The sequence below is a fragment of the Oncorhynchus kisutch genome, linkage group LG8 (assembly GCF_002021735.2).
Source record: "Oncorhynchus kisutch isolate 150728-3 linkage group LG8, Okis_V2, whole genome shotgun sequence".
In the NCBI taxonomy this organism is placed as follows: domain Eukaryota; kingdom Metazoa; phylum Chordata; class Actinopteri; order Salmoniformes; family Salmonidae; genus Oncorhynchus; species Oncorhynchus kisutch.
Genome location: NC_034181.2, coordinates 43187464 through 43205875, shown reverse-complemented (window position 1 = coordinate 43205875; position 18412 = coordinate 43187464). Strand labels below are relative to the sequence as shown.

At 40.6% G+C, this 18412-nt stretch overlaps 1 protein-coding gene across 1 annotated transcript; it reads left to right on the top strand.

The window, feature by feature from the left end:
• The first annotated feature begins 11915 nt into the window (after window positions 1-11915).
• On the top strand, window positions 11916-13996 carry LOC109895054 (cytochrome c oxidase subunit 7C, mitochondrial-like). The gene is made up of 3 exons (XM_020488706.2): window positions 11916-12067; window positions 13363-13509; window positions 13903-13996. The coding sequence occupies exons 1-2, from the start codon at window positions 11993-11995 to the stop codon at window positions 13477-13479; spliced, it is 192 nt and encodes a 63-aa protein (XP_020344295.1). The 5' UTR covers window positions 11916-11992; the 3' UTR covers window positions 13480-13509; window positions 13903-13996.
• Window positions 13997-18412: the final 4416 nt, after the last annotated feature.

Sequence of the window (18412 nt, the reverse complement as noted above, 5' to 3'; positions counted from 1 at the left end):
TGCATGGACCATGTTAGATTGTTAGTCTTGTGGACGCCAAGGAAGTTGAAGCTCTCAACCTACTCCACTACAGCCCCGTCGATGAGAATGGGGGCATACTCTGTCCTTCTTTTCCTGTAGTCCATAATCATCTCCTTTTTCTTCATCATGTTGAGGGAGAGGTTGTTGTCCTTGCACCACATGGTCAGGTCTCTGACCTCCTCCCTATAGGCTGTCTCGTCGTTGTCGGTGTTCAGGCCTACCACTGTTGCGTCATCGGCAAAATTAATGATGGTCTTGGAATCGTGCCTGGCCGTGCAGTTATGAGTGAACAGGTATTACAGGAGGGGACTGAGTATGCAGCTTGGCGGATGTGTTGTTCCCTACCCTTACCACCTGGGGGCAGCCCGTCAGGAAGTCCAGTATCCAGTTGCAGAGGGAGGTGTTATGTCCCAGGTTCCACAGCTTAGTGATGAGCTTTGAGGGTGCTATCGTGTTGAACGCTGAGCTGTAGTCAATTAATAGATTTCTCACGTAGGTGTTAATTTTGTCTAGGTGGGAAGAGTGCAACAGAGAATGCATCATCTCTGCATCTGTTGGGGTGGTATGCAAATTTGAGTGGGTCTAGGGTTTCTGGGATAATGGTGTTGATGTGAGAAATGACCAGCCTTTCAAAGCACTTCATGGCTACAGATGTGAGTGCTACGGGTCGGTAGTAATTTAAGCAGGTTACTATAGTGTTCTTGGGCACAGGGACTATGGTGCTAAATAAGTTTAAAAAATGAGTTGCAAACAATGCAAAGAAACGAACAGAAAAAAAAAATTGGTTGGGAATACGTAAAACGTCAGCCTTCTTCTCTGGCGCCATCTTGTAAACTCATGCTCAACCCCTGCAATACCAGCAGATCCTGGGCTTTTCTGAGCTGTAGCTCCGATTGGGACATGGGCACCTCTGGACTCCTTGGGGAACCTCCACCTTCCCAGGAAGACTCCACCATTGAGGCCAAGACAGCAGCTCCTCAACCGCTCACATCAGCAACTGGAGGTCTACCTGCTGCTCCCTCAATTGGGCTCAGGCCGCACCCAGCTCCTCAGATAGTAGGGGATTTTATCCCACCACTGCAACCATGTGTAGAATAGCAGACCCAGAGTAGCCAAGGGAGGTCATTGGTGGGTGAGGAAGACCCATGATTGTACAAAAACAATACTTGAATTTATTACAGATGCATTCATTCAAGATACATGGCTTGTCTCGAAAAACAGTTGTCCGTAGCAGCAAAATTCAGGATAGGAAAACCCTCAACAATGAAGGATGACAGGGAGTCTAAAGCTCAGATCCTCATTAGGGTTCCTACTGCAGCTAAGACTAGGCATAAATGCAAAACAGCATAACTAGGGATTTCCCCTTTTCCAGTTCTGAACAGAGCCCAACTGCCCATAATGGAACTAAAGAGAGTGTACCAGAACATCCTAAATCAACTGCTTGTACATACAGCACCAGTCAAAGGTTTGGACACACATACTCATTCCAGGGTTTTTCTTTATTTTCACAAATGTATACATTGTATAATAATAGTGAAGACATAAAAACTATGAAATAGCACATATGGAATCATGTAGTAACAAAAACAGTGTTAAATATATGTTTGGTTTTAGATTCTTCGAAGTAGCCATCCTTTGCCTTGATGACAGCTCTGCACACTCTTGGCATTCTCTCAACCAGCTTCATAAGGTAGTCACCTGGAAGGCATTTCAGTTAACACGTGTGCCTTGTTAAAAATACATTTGTATAATTTTTTTTTACGTGTTTCAGCCAATCGGTTTTGTTGTGAAAAGGTAGGGGGGAATACAGAATATAGCCCTATTTGGTAAAAGACCAAGTCCATATTATAGCAAGAACAGCTCAAATAAGCAAAGAGAAATGACAGTCCATTATTACTTTAAAACATGAAGGTCAGTCAATGTGGAAAATGTCAAGAACTTTGAACGTTTCTTCAAGTGGAGTTGCAAAAACCATCAAGTATTACAGGTCACACAAATGCAACAGAAGACCAACACATAACATTGATGTAGTAAGGTGAGAAACATAATTTAATTACAACCATCCTGAGGTAGTGTTACATGTTTTTTTGTGTACACACAATGCATTTGCCCTGGAGTCTTGAAGCCAGTGTGATTATAATGTGCCTCATGAGAGGGAAATTGAAGGTGCCATTGTTAGCTTCTGGGGCAGCAGGAGTGATGTCACTGCTTGACAGTTCCCATTAGGGAATTAGACACAAACACTGATACAGATGCTCCCGGTCAGTCGTGGGCCCGGCTGCTTCTGACAGGTGGCTCTGTGTCTCATGTTTGACAGTTTGACCAAGCAGGGCTAATTTCCTATGGAATGCCAAAGTTGACAGATGATTCACACACAGGAATATCACAAACACTCATACTGATTATGTATTCACACATATGTTTGAGAAGAACTGAGCACACAGCATCACACACCCACACACACATAATTACAAACACACACGCGCACACACACACACACACACACACACACACACACACACACACACACACACACACACACACACACACACACACACACACACACAGAGAAGTATGCATTATTTCTAACATCTTTATGACTTCATCCACCCACCTTGCTTAAATGAAAACAGAGAAAATCAATGTATTGAAGAATGTCAAAAACATTGCGGGCCTACAAAGCTCGGGTAAAAGAGAAATGTGTATTTTTCTGCCAAACATTTCACACTTCCTTTGCAAGTCTGGAAGTCTGAAGAGTAAAGTGCATTGATGCTTTAATGCGAGAAGCTCAATGGCACCTATACAGACAGGAGAATATCTATAGAATTGAATGCAAAGGTACAATAGAGGGTGACCCCAACTTACTAACTATTTTACTTCTAGTTCATCTTCAGAGTTGATTCCCCTACATAATTGTATAGAATAACTTTTGCAAATCTTTTGAAATCCAAACCAGGCAGTTACATTTGCATACATGCTTTGCTATAGCAGTAGATTAAATTAATTCAAACAGAATGTGTCATACTGTCACGTTTATGACGTGTCCCAAAAATAGGTCACTTTCTGTCATCTCAACAGCCCAAAGACATTCAACTTGAAGCAAAACTCATTGCTAAGAAACATTAAATAAGTTGCTGATATTTGAGAAACAGAAACATCATGGGTAGGCAGGAGGACATTGCACACCCTACATAACATACAAATATGGACCTCATAAAAGAGCTTGATTATCAGTACCAATGGGTGCTGATACAGGAGAACTAGAAATGAGTCAAATCTGTCATGTTTACCACTGGCCTCTGGAATAAGTTCCCATCCAATTCCACTTTGAGAATTTTAATCTTGAACCCAATCATCACCAGTCTTTCTTATTGGGAAAAAGCAGTAACGCTTAAGGCAACAAAAACATTTTTTTTTATGACATTACGGTGTACTGCTTTTATATCTTTGAGCAATAGTGATATTGCATGAAATCAAATCTAGAGTAAGAGGTAATTTTAGATGAAGTCAAAGACTCACTCTATCAGGCCACAGGTTAGCTATCCCAAGGGGACTACTTCAGCAGTATGCCCATGCAATTTTCCCTCCATCCACTTTAAAAATGAGTGTCAGCCGCACGCACTGCTAGGTGCGTGTTATGAACTCCTGTGTGTGTGTGTGTGTGTGTGTGTGTGTGTGTGTGTGTGTGTGTGTGTGTGTGTGTGTGTGTGTGTGTGTGTGTGTGTGTGTGTGTGTGTGTGTGTGTGTGTGTGTGTGTGTGTGTGTGTGTGTGTGTGTGTGTGTGTGTTGTACATGTCTGTGCATTTAGAGGATGAGATCAGTGGGAATGTGGGACCACACTCTAGGTCAAGACCTTGAACAAAGAGAGTTGGGAAATAGGCTGAAAAGGACAGTATTGACTGACGAACAAGCTGATGGTAAAATATAGAAGGAGAAATAGAGAGGGTAACAGAGAGTACATTCAGAATTGGCATGATTTATCCTCCTCTCATCACTCCATCCCATCTAGCAGCCTATGGCACAGGGAGATAAATTCATCAGTCTGAGCACTGTCCGATGGGGAGAGGCTGACGAGGAGGGGTGAATGCCACCTGATAAAGTGCTTTCTTTTATGCCCAAGGAATCAGAAAAATTATGTTTGTAGACCAAAAGATACAGGAACGCAACTTTCACTGGGGACCTCCCAGTTGTATAATTGGAATGTGATACAAAACGAGGCCACATTATGCTTTAGGTCCATGCGGACGCCTCCGAGCGGTAGGGTAGGCTGTTTGGAGTGTTCATCCAACTGGATAAAAATAAGAAAATTTTAAAAACATGTCCTCCCCACTTCTAAAACCAAAGTTGCACCCCTGCACATCTTTACACTCTTGCCTTCTGCAACATAATCTTTTGAATGAGCCCTTGTCAATGCCAATGATGTAGAAGTCTCTGTGCGCGTGAGGGGCTGCTGCCAAAATGAACTGTCGTCATTGATTAACATTGTCCATTACCTCTCCTATCCTTTGTGTAAAGTTGTTGCAGATCCAGAACAGTGAGTGATACTGTTTACCTTGGCAGCTTCAGTGCCATTCATCATCATTGTGCTAGATTAGTAGATAGCTGCCAGTGGTAGTTACATTAATTAAAGGTCTAATGCAGCCATTTTATCTCAGTATCAAATAATTTCTGGAAAACAATTAAGTACCTTTCCTTAAGATTGTTTTCAATTAAATGGTCAAAAAGTAACAAAAATTGCTTCTTTGCAAAGATACATTTCTCTGTAAGTGGTCTGGGTGGGGAGCAGAAAACGGAAAACTTGCTGTTATTGAAACTCTTTTTCTTATTGATCTATTAGCTAATTTACCGCCTCGTGATGTCACCAGGCAGGCCAAAACTTCATCCCACCAAAATAGGATGGAAATTCAGGCATTCTTCTCAACAGCTTTTACAATAAAAGGGCATTATCATAATTTTCACAATTTCACAGTTTAATTTCAACCTCATACTGTGGATATATACTGTACATAAAACACAGGAGAATCAAGAGTTTGACTGCACTGAGCTTTTAAAACTGTGGATGTACAGGTACATGCTAATGAGCTGCTGGAGGAAATGTTCAATTGTTGTGATGGTATATTCATTGCTAATCTGCGTGTTAATACATGCACAGTATTTTACATGGTTGATTGTAGGTTTATTTGGAGATACGACTGTGTCTCCATGAGTTTTTTAGTCATTTGGGTTGGTGGGTATTATTGAGTAGGATGTCACTGTGGACGTACTGTAGGCTGGTAGGCTCAGTATATTTGTATTAATCTCATGCTGAGTTTGAATTATTTGTAGATAGAGCATTCATCCTTCAAAGCCTTGAATGTAAATCAGTGAAAATAAATGGAAGGAAATCAAGGAATATAAACAAAAAAACAAATCTTTGGAACAAACATGTATGTACACTCTGGGTGAATCAAGGCACACCATAGAGTTCAGTTTAATAATATAGTTATGTAGCAAAAAACACATCCATACAATGTTTGCAGTAGGGCCATGCAGCATAGTGTTTTTTGCTGGTGGGTGTATGGTGGAGAGAAGGTGAATTGATTCGCAATCCTTAATTTTCCTAATGGTTGTGGGAGTGACAAGGCAGACAGGTGCCAGCAGGCCAGGTTTTGACCCCAGGCTGATGGATGTGGCAGTAGTGACAGCGGTAAGTACCGTAGCTCCGTCATCATACAAACAGACACCTTCAGAGCTCCCGCTTGTCCAGGAGCAGAGCTCTAAGGGGCAGCTCTGTGGCGGCCAATGCTAATAAAACAACAATACAGTGGTATCTATCCCAGCCTACACCAACATAATCAGTTAGACGTTAAATGGAACACAGCAAGTGTTTTCTTTTAAATATAGTATATCCCACATACTGTAGATACTGTAGATTGCTGTACATATGTAAATGATTAACACAATTTTAAGTTTAATAAACCTATTTCTAAATATGCATGCAAAGGCATTAAGGGCACATGCAGTAGGCAACTAGTCAGTGTTTATAAATTACAGTTGGGTAAAACTACTACTGCAGTGCATATCGATCATACCTGTGGGCCCCATCATCCTTTCCCACACGACACAGCCGGGGGGGAGAGAACACATAATTCATGACATCTCATTCATATGTTATCACTCTCTCCCTTTCACTCTGTCTTCCTCATACAAGGAGGCAGAGGAGGTGTGCATGGGTATTTGTTATTTTGTTTTGGACATACTTGACTTCATTGGACTAAAATGCCATGAGAGGAGTTCTTTTAATTTGGTAATGATTGCTTTTTGAAAATATTCTCATGGTCTCCTTGAGAAATCCAATTCACAATGATTCTAAGCAGCCCTAAAATAAATTATACATTTATTTTCTTACCCACTCTTTAAAGTATTGCACCATTCAATAATTTACTGTGCGGTAAGTTTGAGTCAGCATTCAGCAAACTGTTTTCATGCCATGGATTTGTGAGTGGAGCCAATAAAGTAACAAACTGGGACGATAAATATGCTTAACAGTTTAATTACAGCAGAAAGTGAGTTAGTATAAAAGTTAAGTTCTTTTGAAGTTCTCTTGGAGGATGTTAACCACTCCATGCCCTTTATGGTAACGTGTAAATAAAGTGTTCTTTAAAGTGGAAATAAATATATTAGTCCCTGTAAGGGAGTGCTCATATCTACGAGTGGTTGATATTTTAATGCACGGCGTAACCATATGACACAATGACATCACTTACAGGGACAGGTCCAGGGATAGTTCACCCAAATTGCAAAATTACATATTTGTTTCCTTACCATGTAAGCAGTCTATGGGCAAGGTATCACAGCAATCCCTTCTTTGGTTTAGTTTCCCTGGCATTGTTTCCAAATGCTACTAGTTTTGCATTTGTGACACAAATCCTATTCAAGTCATGGGACCGATATTGGCATATAACGCACATCATATCCAAACCATTCGAAAGTATCTCAAATTGATTGTGTTGCTCTTCAAAGTCACTCATAGATTATTTGAACATGATGCACGAAAAATATCGGTCCCATCACGTGATCACGCCACAAATGCTAAAACATTAAAACTTCTTAGGGCTAGGCTCCTTTTTTTCTCTCAATTTCAGCCTGAATGACGTGCCCAAAGTAAACTGCCTATTGCTCAGGCCCTGAAGCCAGGATATGCATATAATTGGTACCATTGGAAAGAAAACACTTTGAAGTTTGTAGTAATGTTAAAATAATGTAGGAGAATATAACACAATAGACATGGTAGGAGAAAATCAAAAGAAAAACCAACCAGACTTTTTTTGTTTGTTGAGAGAGACCATCCTCTTACAATGGGAAGTATAAGGTCATACTGAGAATTAGCTCCCTGGATGCAATTCCTATGGCTTCCACTGTGTGTCAGCAGTCTATGTTAAAGGTTTCAGGCTTGTAACTTCAAAAACGAATAAGAAATATCCCTTTTAGTACAGGGACACAGTCTTGGAAACTCGTGTTTGCGAATGCTATGAAGACAGGACACACCTGCTAAAATCGGTTTCCTATTGAACATACTTCTTTCCAAAATAAATATTATAGTTTGATTACATTTTAGGGTATCTGAGGAGTAAATAGAAACCTATTTTGACTTGTTGAAACAAAGTTTGGGGGTAGATTTTCGGATTCCTTTCTCTGCAAATTGAACGAGTGGATTACTCAAGTCGATGGAATTTATGAAACCTGTGCCGGTGGAAAAATATTTAGATGTGGGACGCCGTCCTCAAACAATTGCATGGCATGCTTTCGCTGTAATAGCTACTGTAAATCGGACAGTGCATTTAGATTAACAAGAATGTAAGCTTTCAACTGATATAAGACACTTATATGTACCGAAATGTTTAATATACATAATTTTTATGGTTATTTTTTTAATTGCGCGTCCTTCAGTTTCACCAGAAGTTTTCCCGCTAGCAGGACGCCTAGGCTATTAACATTGGAAACAGTGCCAGGGAAACTAAACCAAAGCATGGATTGCTGTCACACCTGGTCCATATACTGATTAAAGCAAAGGAAACCAATATAGGTGAACTATCCCTTTATCGAGAACACAGTTTGGAAACCATTTGGAAAAAAGCAAAAGTCACATCAGCAATCATAGCAAGGACTTGATGAGAGGTGTACCATCACTGTAGAGACAAAATTAAACCGACGTAACAGCACGAGGGGGCCACAACAGACTTTCTTCCGTCGCGACATCCCTCCAAGGCCCTTCTGTTACCTTGCTAACCCTGGCCCGCAAGCTGCCTGAAGCCACTCAATGGACCCCTATGATCACTCGGCTACGCATGCCTCTCGCTAACGTCAATATGCCTTGTCCATTGCTGTTTTGGTTTGTATCTATTGCCTTCTTTCACTGTAGATTCTCTATCCCTGCTCAATACGCCTTTTTTAACACTTTAGTTCCACCTACCACACATGCGGTGACATCACCTGGTTTAAGTTATATTTCTAGAGACTATCGCTTTCATCGACAGTCTATGCACAGGTTTACCCTCACTGTATCCACATCCTACCATTCCTTTGTCTGTACATTATGCCTTGAATCTATTCTACCGTGCCCAGAAATCTGCTGCTTTTACTCTCTGTTCTGAACGTACTAGATGACCAGTTATTTTAGCCGTACCCTTATCCTACTCCTCCTCTGTTCCTCTGGTGATGTGGAGGTTAATCCAGGCCCTGCGGTGCCTAGCTCCACTCCCATTCCCCAGGCGCTGTCATTTGTTGACTTCTGTAACCGTAAAATCCTTGGTTTCATGCATGTTAACATTAGAAGCATCCTCCCTAAGTTTGTTTTATTCACTGCCCTAGCACACTCGGACAACCCGGATGTCCTAGACATGTCTGAATCCTGGCTCAGGAAGACCACCAAAAAAACTGAAATTTCAATCCCTAACTATACATTTTCCAACAAGATAGAACTGCCAAAGGGGGCTGTGTTGCAATCTACTGCAGAGATAGCCTGCAGAGTTCTGTCTTATACTGTCCAGGTCTGTACCCAAATAATTTAAGCATCTACTTTTAAAAATCCACCTTTCCAGAAACAAGTCTCTCACCTTTGCCGCATGCTATAAACCCCCCTCTGCCTCTAGCTGTGCCCTGGACACCATATGTGAACTGATTGCCCCCCATCTATCTTCAGAGCTCATGCTGCTAGGTCACCTAAACTGGGACATGCTTACACCCCGGCCATCCTACAATCTATGCTTGATGCCCTCAATCTCTCACAAATTATCAATAAACCCACCAGGTCCAACCCCAAATCCGTAAACACGGGCACCCTCATAGATATCATCCTAACCAACTTGCCCTCCAAATATACCTCTGCTGTTTTCAACCAAGATCTCAGGGATTACTGCCTCATTGCCTGCATCCGTAACGGGTCTGCGGTCAAACAACCACCCCTCAGCAGCCTCCAACTGTTCTTCAGCATCACTACTCTGGACTGTTCTAACTTAGAATATGTGGACACCTACAAATACCTAGGTGTCTGGCTAGACTGTAAACTCTCCTTCCAGACTCACATTAAGCATCTCCAATCCAAAGTTAAATCTAGAATCGGTTTCCTATTTCACAACAAAGCATCCTTCACTCATGCTGCCAAACATACCCTCGTAAAACTGACCATCCTGCCGATCCTCGACTTCAGCGATGTCATCTATAAAATAGCCTCTAACATTTACTCAACAAATTGGATGCAGTCTATCACAGTGCCATCCGTTTTGTTACCAAAGCCCCATATATCACCCACCACTGCAACCTGTACGCTCTCGTTGGCTGGTCATCGCTTCATACTCGTCGCCAAAAATCGACTGGCTCCAGGTCATCTACAAGTCTCTGCTAGGTAAAGCCCCGCCTTATCTAAGCTCACTGGTCACCATAGCAACAGCCACCCATAGCACGCGCTCCAGCAGGTATATCTCATTGGTCACCCCCTAAGTCAATTCCTCCGTTGGCCGCCGTTCCTTCCAGTTCTCTGCTGCCAATGACTGGAACGAACTGCAAAAATCATTGAAGCTGGAGACCTATATTTCCTTCACTAGCTTTAAGCACCAGCTGTCAGAGCAGCTCACAGATCACTGCACCTGTACATAGCCCATCTGTAAACAGCCCATCCAACTACCTCATTCCGATACTGTATTTATTTATTTATCTTGCTCCTTTGCACCCCAGTATCTCTACTTGCACATTCATCTTCTGCACATCTACCCTTCCAGTGTCTAATTGCTATACTGTAATTACTTTGCCACCATGGCTTACCTCCCTTATCTTACCTCATTTGCGCTCACTGTATATAGATTTTTCTTTTTTGTACTATATTATTGACTGTATGTTTGTTTATTCTATGTGTCGAACTGCTGTGCTTTATCTTGGCCAGGTCGCAGTTGTAAATGAGAACTTGTTCTCAACTAGCCTACCTGGTTAAATAAAGGTGAAAAAAAAATACAAAAATAAAAACAAAGCACTCACTTAGCATGCCAAGTGAAGAAAGGGAGGCATTTATTTGACACACGCTTGCATGCGCACATGCATACAGACACACACAACATAACATTGTATCTGCACAGTACAAATATACCAATGGGAATCTCATCATCCAGGAATTAAAGAGTTAATGGTCATCCTAATCATGGTCATCCTAATCAAATAGACTTTGAGAATGCTTCATACCATTCTAACTATCTAATGAAAAGCGAGATATAATCGGGTATAAATGGGAGTTGGTTAGAATGTTTCTATGACAGTAAAGCTATTAAAAATGTGTATGGGAGTAGATTGGTGAGGTTAGGCACACATTCTGAATAAAAGAGCACTTTCAATATCATAAATTAAACATCACCTGCAGTGTTTTAACATGAAGGTGTGTGGGTGTATGGCACCGTTTTGCACACATAGGCATAAATAAAAGTGAAGGTCCATTTGCAGCATAAAACATTGTAACATGAATTGCTTTCAGCAGGTTTATCGGAGTGCACACTGTCAGTCCTACCTGGAATACAGCTTCTTTCCAGAATGTTTAGCCCATCACATCCCTGGCCATAGAGATGCAGATTTCTTTGATAATATCTATAGAAATAATTATGCAGCCAAATGATCACAGGAACAACACATTTGATCAACATCAGATACACTGATTATACAACACATTAAGAACACCTGCTCTTTCCGTGACATAAACTGACCGGGTGAATCCAGTTGAAGGCTATGATACCTTGTTGATGTCACTTGTTAAATACACTTCAATCAGTGTAAATGAAGGGGAGGAGAAAGGTTAAATAATCATTTTTTTAAGCCTTGAGATGTGGATTGTGTATGTGTGCCATTCAGAGGGCGAATGGGCAAGACAAAAGATTTGTGCCTTTGAATGGGGTGTGATAGTAGGTGCCAGGCGCACCGGTTTGTGTCAAGAACTGCAACACTGCTGGGTTTTTCACGCTAAACAGTTTCCCCTGTGTATCAAGAATGGTCTACCACCCAAAGGACCTCCAGCCAACTTGACACAACTGTGGGAAGCATTGGAGTCAACATGGGCTAACATCCCTGTAGGGAGGGAGGTGCAAGTCAATATTAGGAAGGTGTTCCTAATGTTTGGTATCACATCATACATGTGCTGCACTTAACTGTATAGGCTACCTCCAGTTCTGCTCAGAATAGATGGCACACGGTAATGTTTTAATTTTAAATGACTTGACATTCAGTAAATAATACTTTATGTCTGAGTGAAAACGTTTGTTTAATGTTAAATTACAGTTTATGGTCTGCATGAATTATTGTTATGACTCCCTTGACAATGAGACTACATCTGCTGGAAAACCACATTTCCCAGCCCCAGCTTCGCTTTTAGATTTCCTGTAGGGCTGTTCAACATTCTCTCTACAGCAACCCACGGCGCTGTGTTGTTCTTGGTTGAAGGAACAAGCAAATAATAATAATGTTGGGCCAGGTTGTACGTCGATTCACAACCTCTGCGGTTCGCTCATCTCATTACGGCGAGGGACCAGGACAGGTAATTTCCTTTAAAAAAATAAAGGTTATAAACATTAGTTAAATAAAGCCGCTGTTAGGCTTAGCCGGCGTCTGTCGGTCATAAACTAGGTAACGTTAGTCTTAATCTGCAGGGTTGTCGTGTCAAAACTAAGTGCTAATTTTGGAAGTTATGAGTCATATCGAGATACGTTAGATATGGGTGTGTATTGTAGTCAAGGTCGTTGTCTATTTGACTCCTGTGTGGGGCTTTTACTTGCCTACTTGGGTAGGTAGCTAGTTAGCGTTACAATCCATGCATAGCCATCTAGCTAGCTATATTAGTCAATTAATTTATGCTAGCTAACTATTCAAATGTTACTCACGTTTGCTAGTCCTGGATTGCCAGAAGATACTGTGAAATAGATACGGATACTTCTTCAAGTCGTCATAGAGGACATGGAGTGGTTAACATCCCTCTTAAACATGATTATTAGGGCTAGCGGTAGTTACCTACATTATTGGTTAAATCGTTAATTTGTACGATTAAACTGAGACTGAGCATACCATGTAACTGCAGCCTGTGTCGAAAATATAAGACAACGTCGTCACAAATCTGGGACCAGGCTTGGAAACTCTAACCCTGGCAATTGACAGGGAAACTCAAGGGTGTACTCGCAATGGCTGCCTGGTATTGTGATGCAATAATTTCTATGGTATTTTAGAATGTTTTGTCAACTGATACTGGATTACAATGGTAATGTTTAATGTTCATTCAAATTTTGCAAGCTGATGTGGGTCTTGCAGTGGATTGTTTTTTTGTAATGTCAGTTGAGTTGACTCAACAAATCACAGCACAAATTGAAGGGCACACTTCCTGCTTTTAGTCCTGGCTCAATGGCTGCCAGTCCACCCATTATGCCATCATTGACTTGACTGGAGACACCCTTTCTATTCATTCTAATTTCTATGGTCTTAACCATTGTCATCTTCATCCTAGACTGCAGCTAGCCAGCTAACTGGTTAATGCTATACGGGATCCTTTGAACGTCCCTACCATTAAAGCAAAACCTTAACACCTAACCATGAAAATGTTCAACTTCAATGGTGTAGGATCCCGAGTAGCAAGTACTGACAGCTAACGTTACTTTCAAAGTCTTGCATTGAGTTCCAATTGTACTGGTTGACACTGATTGTCCTCAAGCAGACGTTGGCTGCAGTCCTACTTAGACGGACATAACCTTGTCCATGTATTCAGTCACGTGGAACTGTGATAAGCTTATTACATGGTCAGCTCTCTCTAAATACCTATGATGTCTTTGTGTTTATGTTCGTTAGAACCTGCCATTCTCAGTAGACAACAAGTGGCGTCTGCTGGCAATGATGGTGGTGTTCTTCGGCAGTGGCTTTGCCTTCCCCTTTATCGTCGTCAGACACCAGCTCCTGAAGAAGTGAAGTGGCAATGCATGCCACGTAACCTCCAAGGTAATTGCCGCTGATCTATTTTTCATCTGAATGTCAGCACTGTTTGGCATTTACATGCATCCTGATGGGAACAATTACCAGACTTTGACGTCTATCACGCAGTCGGTAGTTGTATCTTATTCTACAGCAGACCTCAAGTAAATTATCGGTGTCTGTGGGCGATAGTTACAAATGTCATGCAAGTTTATTTTCAGTTCAGCTTTTAAGATAAGCTTGCACATTAGCATGGTAATGTGATAGTTTATTACCAACCCTGATAAATATCTGATTGAAATTAGGCTGAATTTCAATCGTCACTGTCACATTTATCTCTGGTGTTTACTCAGAAATTGGATTTCTGTCATCGGCTTTGTGTAAGCCTTCTTATCAATCTGTCTTTTGTGTCCTTTGCAGGTCTGCGCTCAACATATTTATCCAGCAGAATTCCATTCGCTTCGAAGAATGGAAATCCCTAATTGTGTTTATAAATAAAGTTCACTCAAATGTATATTGTTCAAATATGTTTTTGTCCTTGAGTTTGGGTTTTCACTAGATTCTGTAGCCACAAAGTAAAAATTGGCTATTGTAAATAATCATGAAAACAAATCTGCTATTTTGTCTTAAGGTTAGCAGTGTGTTTTGTTTAAAATCAGATTTTAAGAAGATACATTGTGGAAATAGGCAGGGTTTAGCCACGATTACTTTGTGGCTATAGAAGCTAGTGACAACATTGAGTTTGTGGTCCAGACTGTGATGTCATGCTTCAGCATACGCATCTCCAGAAGTGTCACTCATGGAGTAATGATTTTTATGCGAGTTTTCAGAATAATGTAGGCACATAATGGGGAGAAGGCAAACTAGGTTTGTTTCCAAGTGGTATTTTCTGTGTGTATTTGACTCCATAATATACACTACCGCTCAAAAGTTTGGGGTCACTTAGAAATGTCCTTGTTTCTGAAAGAAAAGCATGTTTTTTTTGTCCACTAAAATAACAAAATTGATCAGAAATACAGTATAGACATTGTTAATGTTGTAAATGACTATTCCAGCTGGAAATGGCTGATTTTTAATGGAATATCTACATAGGCCTATTATCAGCAACCATCACTCCTGTGTTCCAATGGCACGTTGTGTTAGCTAATCCAAGTTTATACATTTAAAAAGCTAATTGATCATTACAAAACCCTTTTGCAATTATGTTGGCACTGCTGCAAAACTATTCTGATTTAAAGAAGCAATAAAACTCGCCTTCTTTGAGATTAAAACTGCTGCATTGGACCTTTTAGGTAATTAACATCTCATCATGTATGAAAATGCTGGGCAGGCCATTATTTTGGCTACCATGGCTATGGCCTCATAGAATGACAAAATACCTCCATACACAGGGCACGAGTGGTCACTGACTGGTTTGATGAGCATGTAAATGATGTAAACCATATGCCATGGCTGTCTCACTTACCAGATCTCAACCCAATTGAATACTTATTGGGAGATTCTGGAGTAGTGCCTGAGACTGCGTTTCCCACCAACAAAACACCAAATGATGGAATTTCTTGTGATCGAGCGTGAGGTTAATTGCTAAGTAGCACTAGCTAGTTCGCATTGGCTTGGGAAACTACCTCTAACATAAAAATGGTATCCATGAGTTCATCTGACCGGGGAAGTAGATGTCCTCATTGCTAAAATCCCGAAATATTCCCTGAAGACATTTGTTGGTATTTCCATGCAGTTGGAGGCTCAATCTCCTGTCTGCCAATGCAGAGTTTATCTCAAATGAATGCTTTTTTAAAGCAGTTGGCCTTTGAGATGTTAGGTCCATACAATTATGTCTTGAGGTGTGAACAAAATTGCTTCAATAATAGCATGCTGCTATCACACTTTCAGAATATTGAATTACACAAAAGATGATTGACTCAGTCTGGAGAAAAATCTAAATGTTCACTAGATTAGATGAGACTTGTTTAGATTTTGGGTCTGTCACAAAATAAATTCAGTAGAAGGTATGGAAAGCCTAGAGGGTTGTTATAAAATGGAACTATTTGTGCTACTGCCAAAAGCCTTTAATGTATTTAGTGTTGAAATTGAATGTTAATTTGAATGCAGGGCATGAACCAAAACATCCAGTTCCTTCTGCTCTTTGCTATAGCTTTATGGATGGAATAGTTTTTCTCTTTCTCACTTGCTCTCTGTGTGTTCCTTCTTCAGCTGAAATTCATTGAATAACCTATTTCAGTTCAATAACCTTCCACCACTGGTATAAATATCCAAGAACAGAAAAGAGAGGTACTGGGAAAGCGTCATGGGTAATATTCCAAAAGTAAGTCATTTTAATTTGCCTGTGCTCTGGACTCATTTTGGGGATGTGGTGCAGGGTAGATTTTCAGGCTAGGTATGATCTTTTTGAAGTTGTGTGTGTGTGTGTGTGTGTGTGTCAGCAGGAGAGAGACCCTCACAATGGGACATTGGTCATAAGAATGAGAAACGACCAGGGCCCGGTTTCCCAAAAGCATCTTAAGGCTAAGAGCATTATTAAATCTCCAAGCTTTTTACCGAAAACAATCGATGCTAAAGTTAAACTTGAAAACACTTGTTCTTTACAAGTAAGTGCTGTTGAATATTGTTTTTATTCCAATTGTGCTAAAATAAGCCATCTCAATATTTGCAGCCACACTGTATAGCAGTGAAGGTTCCACAGAGGAGGAAGGGGAGGATAATCCCCCTTGGTGAATTTAAAAAAAGGCTGATTCTGTGTCCTCGGGGTACATTTTTAGGATTTTATAAAAAAATATGTTTATATGTTAAATTCACCCCAGATTTCTTTTATCACCTCTATCAAGTATTTTAGCTACTTTTCAGATGTATTTTATACCTCAATTTTCACTGTTCAATTATAGGCAGAGTTACTCTGTGCAGTGTATGTGTTCTTTTGCCCATCTTAATATTTTCTTTTCATTGGCCAGTCTGAGATATGGCTTTTTCTTTGCAACTCTGCCTTGAAGACCAACATCCCGGAGTCGCCTCTTCACTCTTGACGTTGAGACTGGTGTTTTGCGGGTACTACTTCATGAAGCTGACAGTTGAGGACTTGTGAGGCATCTGTTTCTCAAATTAGACACTCTAATGTACTTGTCTTCCTATTCTGGTTAGAGACAGTTTGAGCTGTTCTGTGAAGGGAGTAGTACACAACGTTGTACGAGATCTTCAGTTTCTTGGCAGTTTATCGCATGAAATAGACTTCATTTCTCAGAACAAGAATAGACTGACGAGTTTCAGAAGAAAGTACTTTGTTTGTGGCCATTTTGAGCCTGTAATCGAACCCAGAAATGCTGATGCTCCAAATACTCAACTAGTCTAAATAAGGCCAGTTTATTGCTTCTTTAATCAGAACATAAGTTTTCAGTTGTTAAAAATATAATTGCAAATGGGTTTTCTAATGATCGATTAGCCTTTTAAAATTATAAACTTGGATTAGCTAACACAACGTGCCATTGGAACACAGGAGTGATGTTTGCTGAAGCACAGGAGTGATGTTTGCTGATAATTGCTCCATAAACAATTGTCAGTTTCCTGCTACAATAGTCATTTTCAACATTAACAATGTCTACGCAGTATTTCTGATCAATTTGGTGTTATTTTAATGGACATAAAATTGACCTTTCTTTCAAAAACAAGGTCATTTCTAAGTGACCCCAAACAGTAGTGTATATATTTTACGGATTTAGTGTAAGCTATATGCTAGCTGTAATACTAGCCAAAGCATGTATGAAAACGCTACGCAGTCTGTTATTTTTCTCAAACTGTACAAGCGTCATTTCCATCACAAACTTAACTGTGGTGGAAATGACAAAAATCCATTGTTATTAGTTTAAAATTGTGTTTTTTACTTTAGGCTTATTTAATCATGTTTTAAATTAATTTAATCTAGAAAATGCTCCAAGGTGTGCACGATTTGAAAACTTAAGTTGTATTTTTCTTAATTTTTAGAAGATGCCAAATAAAACAGCAGAGGTCACAGACATAGAAACAAAATAAAAAAATATATCCTATATGATACCAGGAACATCTGCAAAAAGACAGGGAGAGCTACTGTAAAAAAAAAAGAGAAGGGAGAAGTGAAATTTATTTCTGAGCTTACAAATCAAGAACAAAGAAGCTAGAGAAGGCAATGGAAAGGCAACCGGCGTATTAGAAGACAGACTTTAAAGAGAACAGTTGAAATTGACACCTATCTATCAGGCAACACACCACCTCAGTCACCAGATGACTTGCAGCCAGAACATGAGGCCAACTTGCCTGCCCCAAACTTACCTGCCCCGTATGCACGCTCTGATATCCCTTCCTCATAGTCTGCAACAGGATTGAGAAGCCAAAACCTTGCTCGAAGGTTGGAAGAGGTTGCCCAAAAACATAGAGGTCTTAGAGTTTTATGGAAAACTGAGAAATACAAAAAAAAGTATGATCAACTGATGAAGAAAATGGAGAGACAACATTCCCCAAAGACAACGTGAGCAAGACAAAGGAGATGATCATGGAATACAGGAAAAGGAGGGCCGAACATACCCTCATTCACATCGACAGGGCTGTAGTGGAGCTGGCTGAGAGTTCCAAGTTCCTTGGTGTCCACATCGCCAACAAACTAGTATGTTCCAAACACACCAGGAAAGTCGTGAAGAGGGCACAATACCTTTTCGCCCTCAAGAGACTGAACAATTTTGCACAGATCCTCAAAAAGTTCAACAACTGCACCATGGAGCACATCCTAACCGGTTGCATCACCGCCTGGTATGGCAAATGCTCGGCTTCCGACTGTAAGCGTACATCACTGGGACCAAGCTTCCTACCATCCAGGACCTACAGTTGAAGTCGGAAGTAGCCAAATACATTTAAACTCAGTGTTTCACAATTCCTGACATTTAATCCTAGC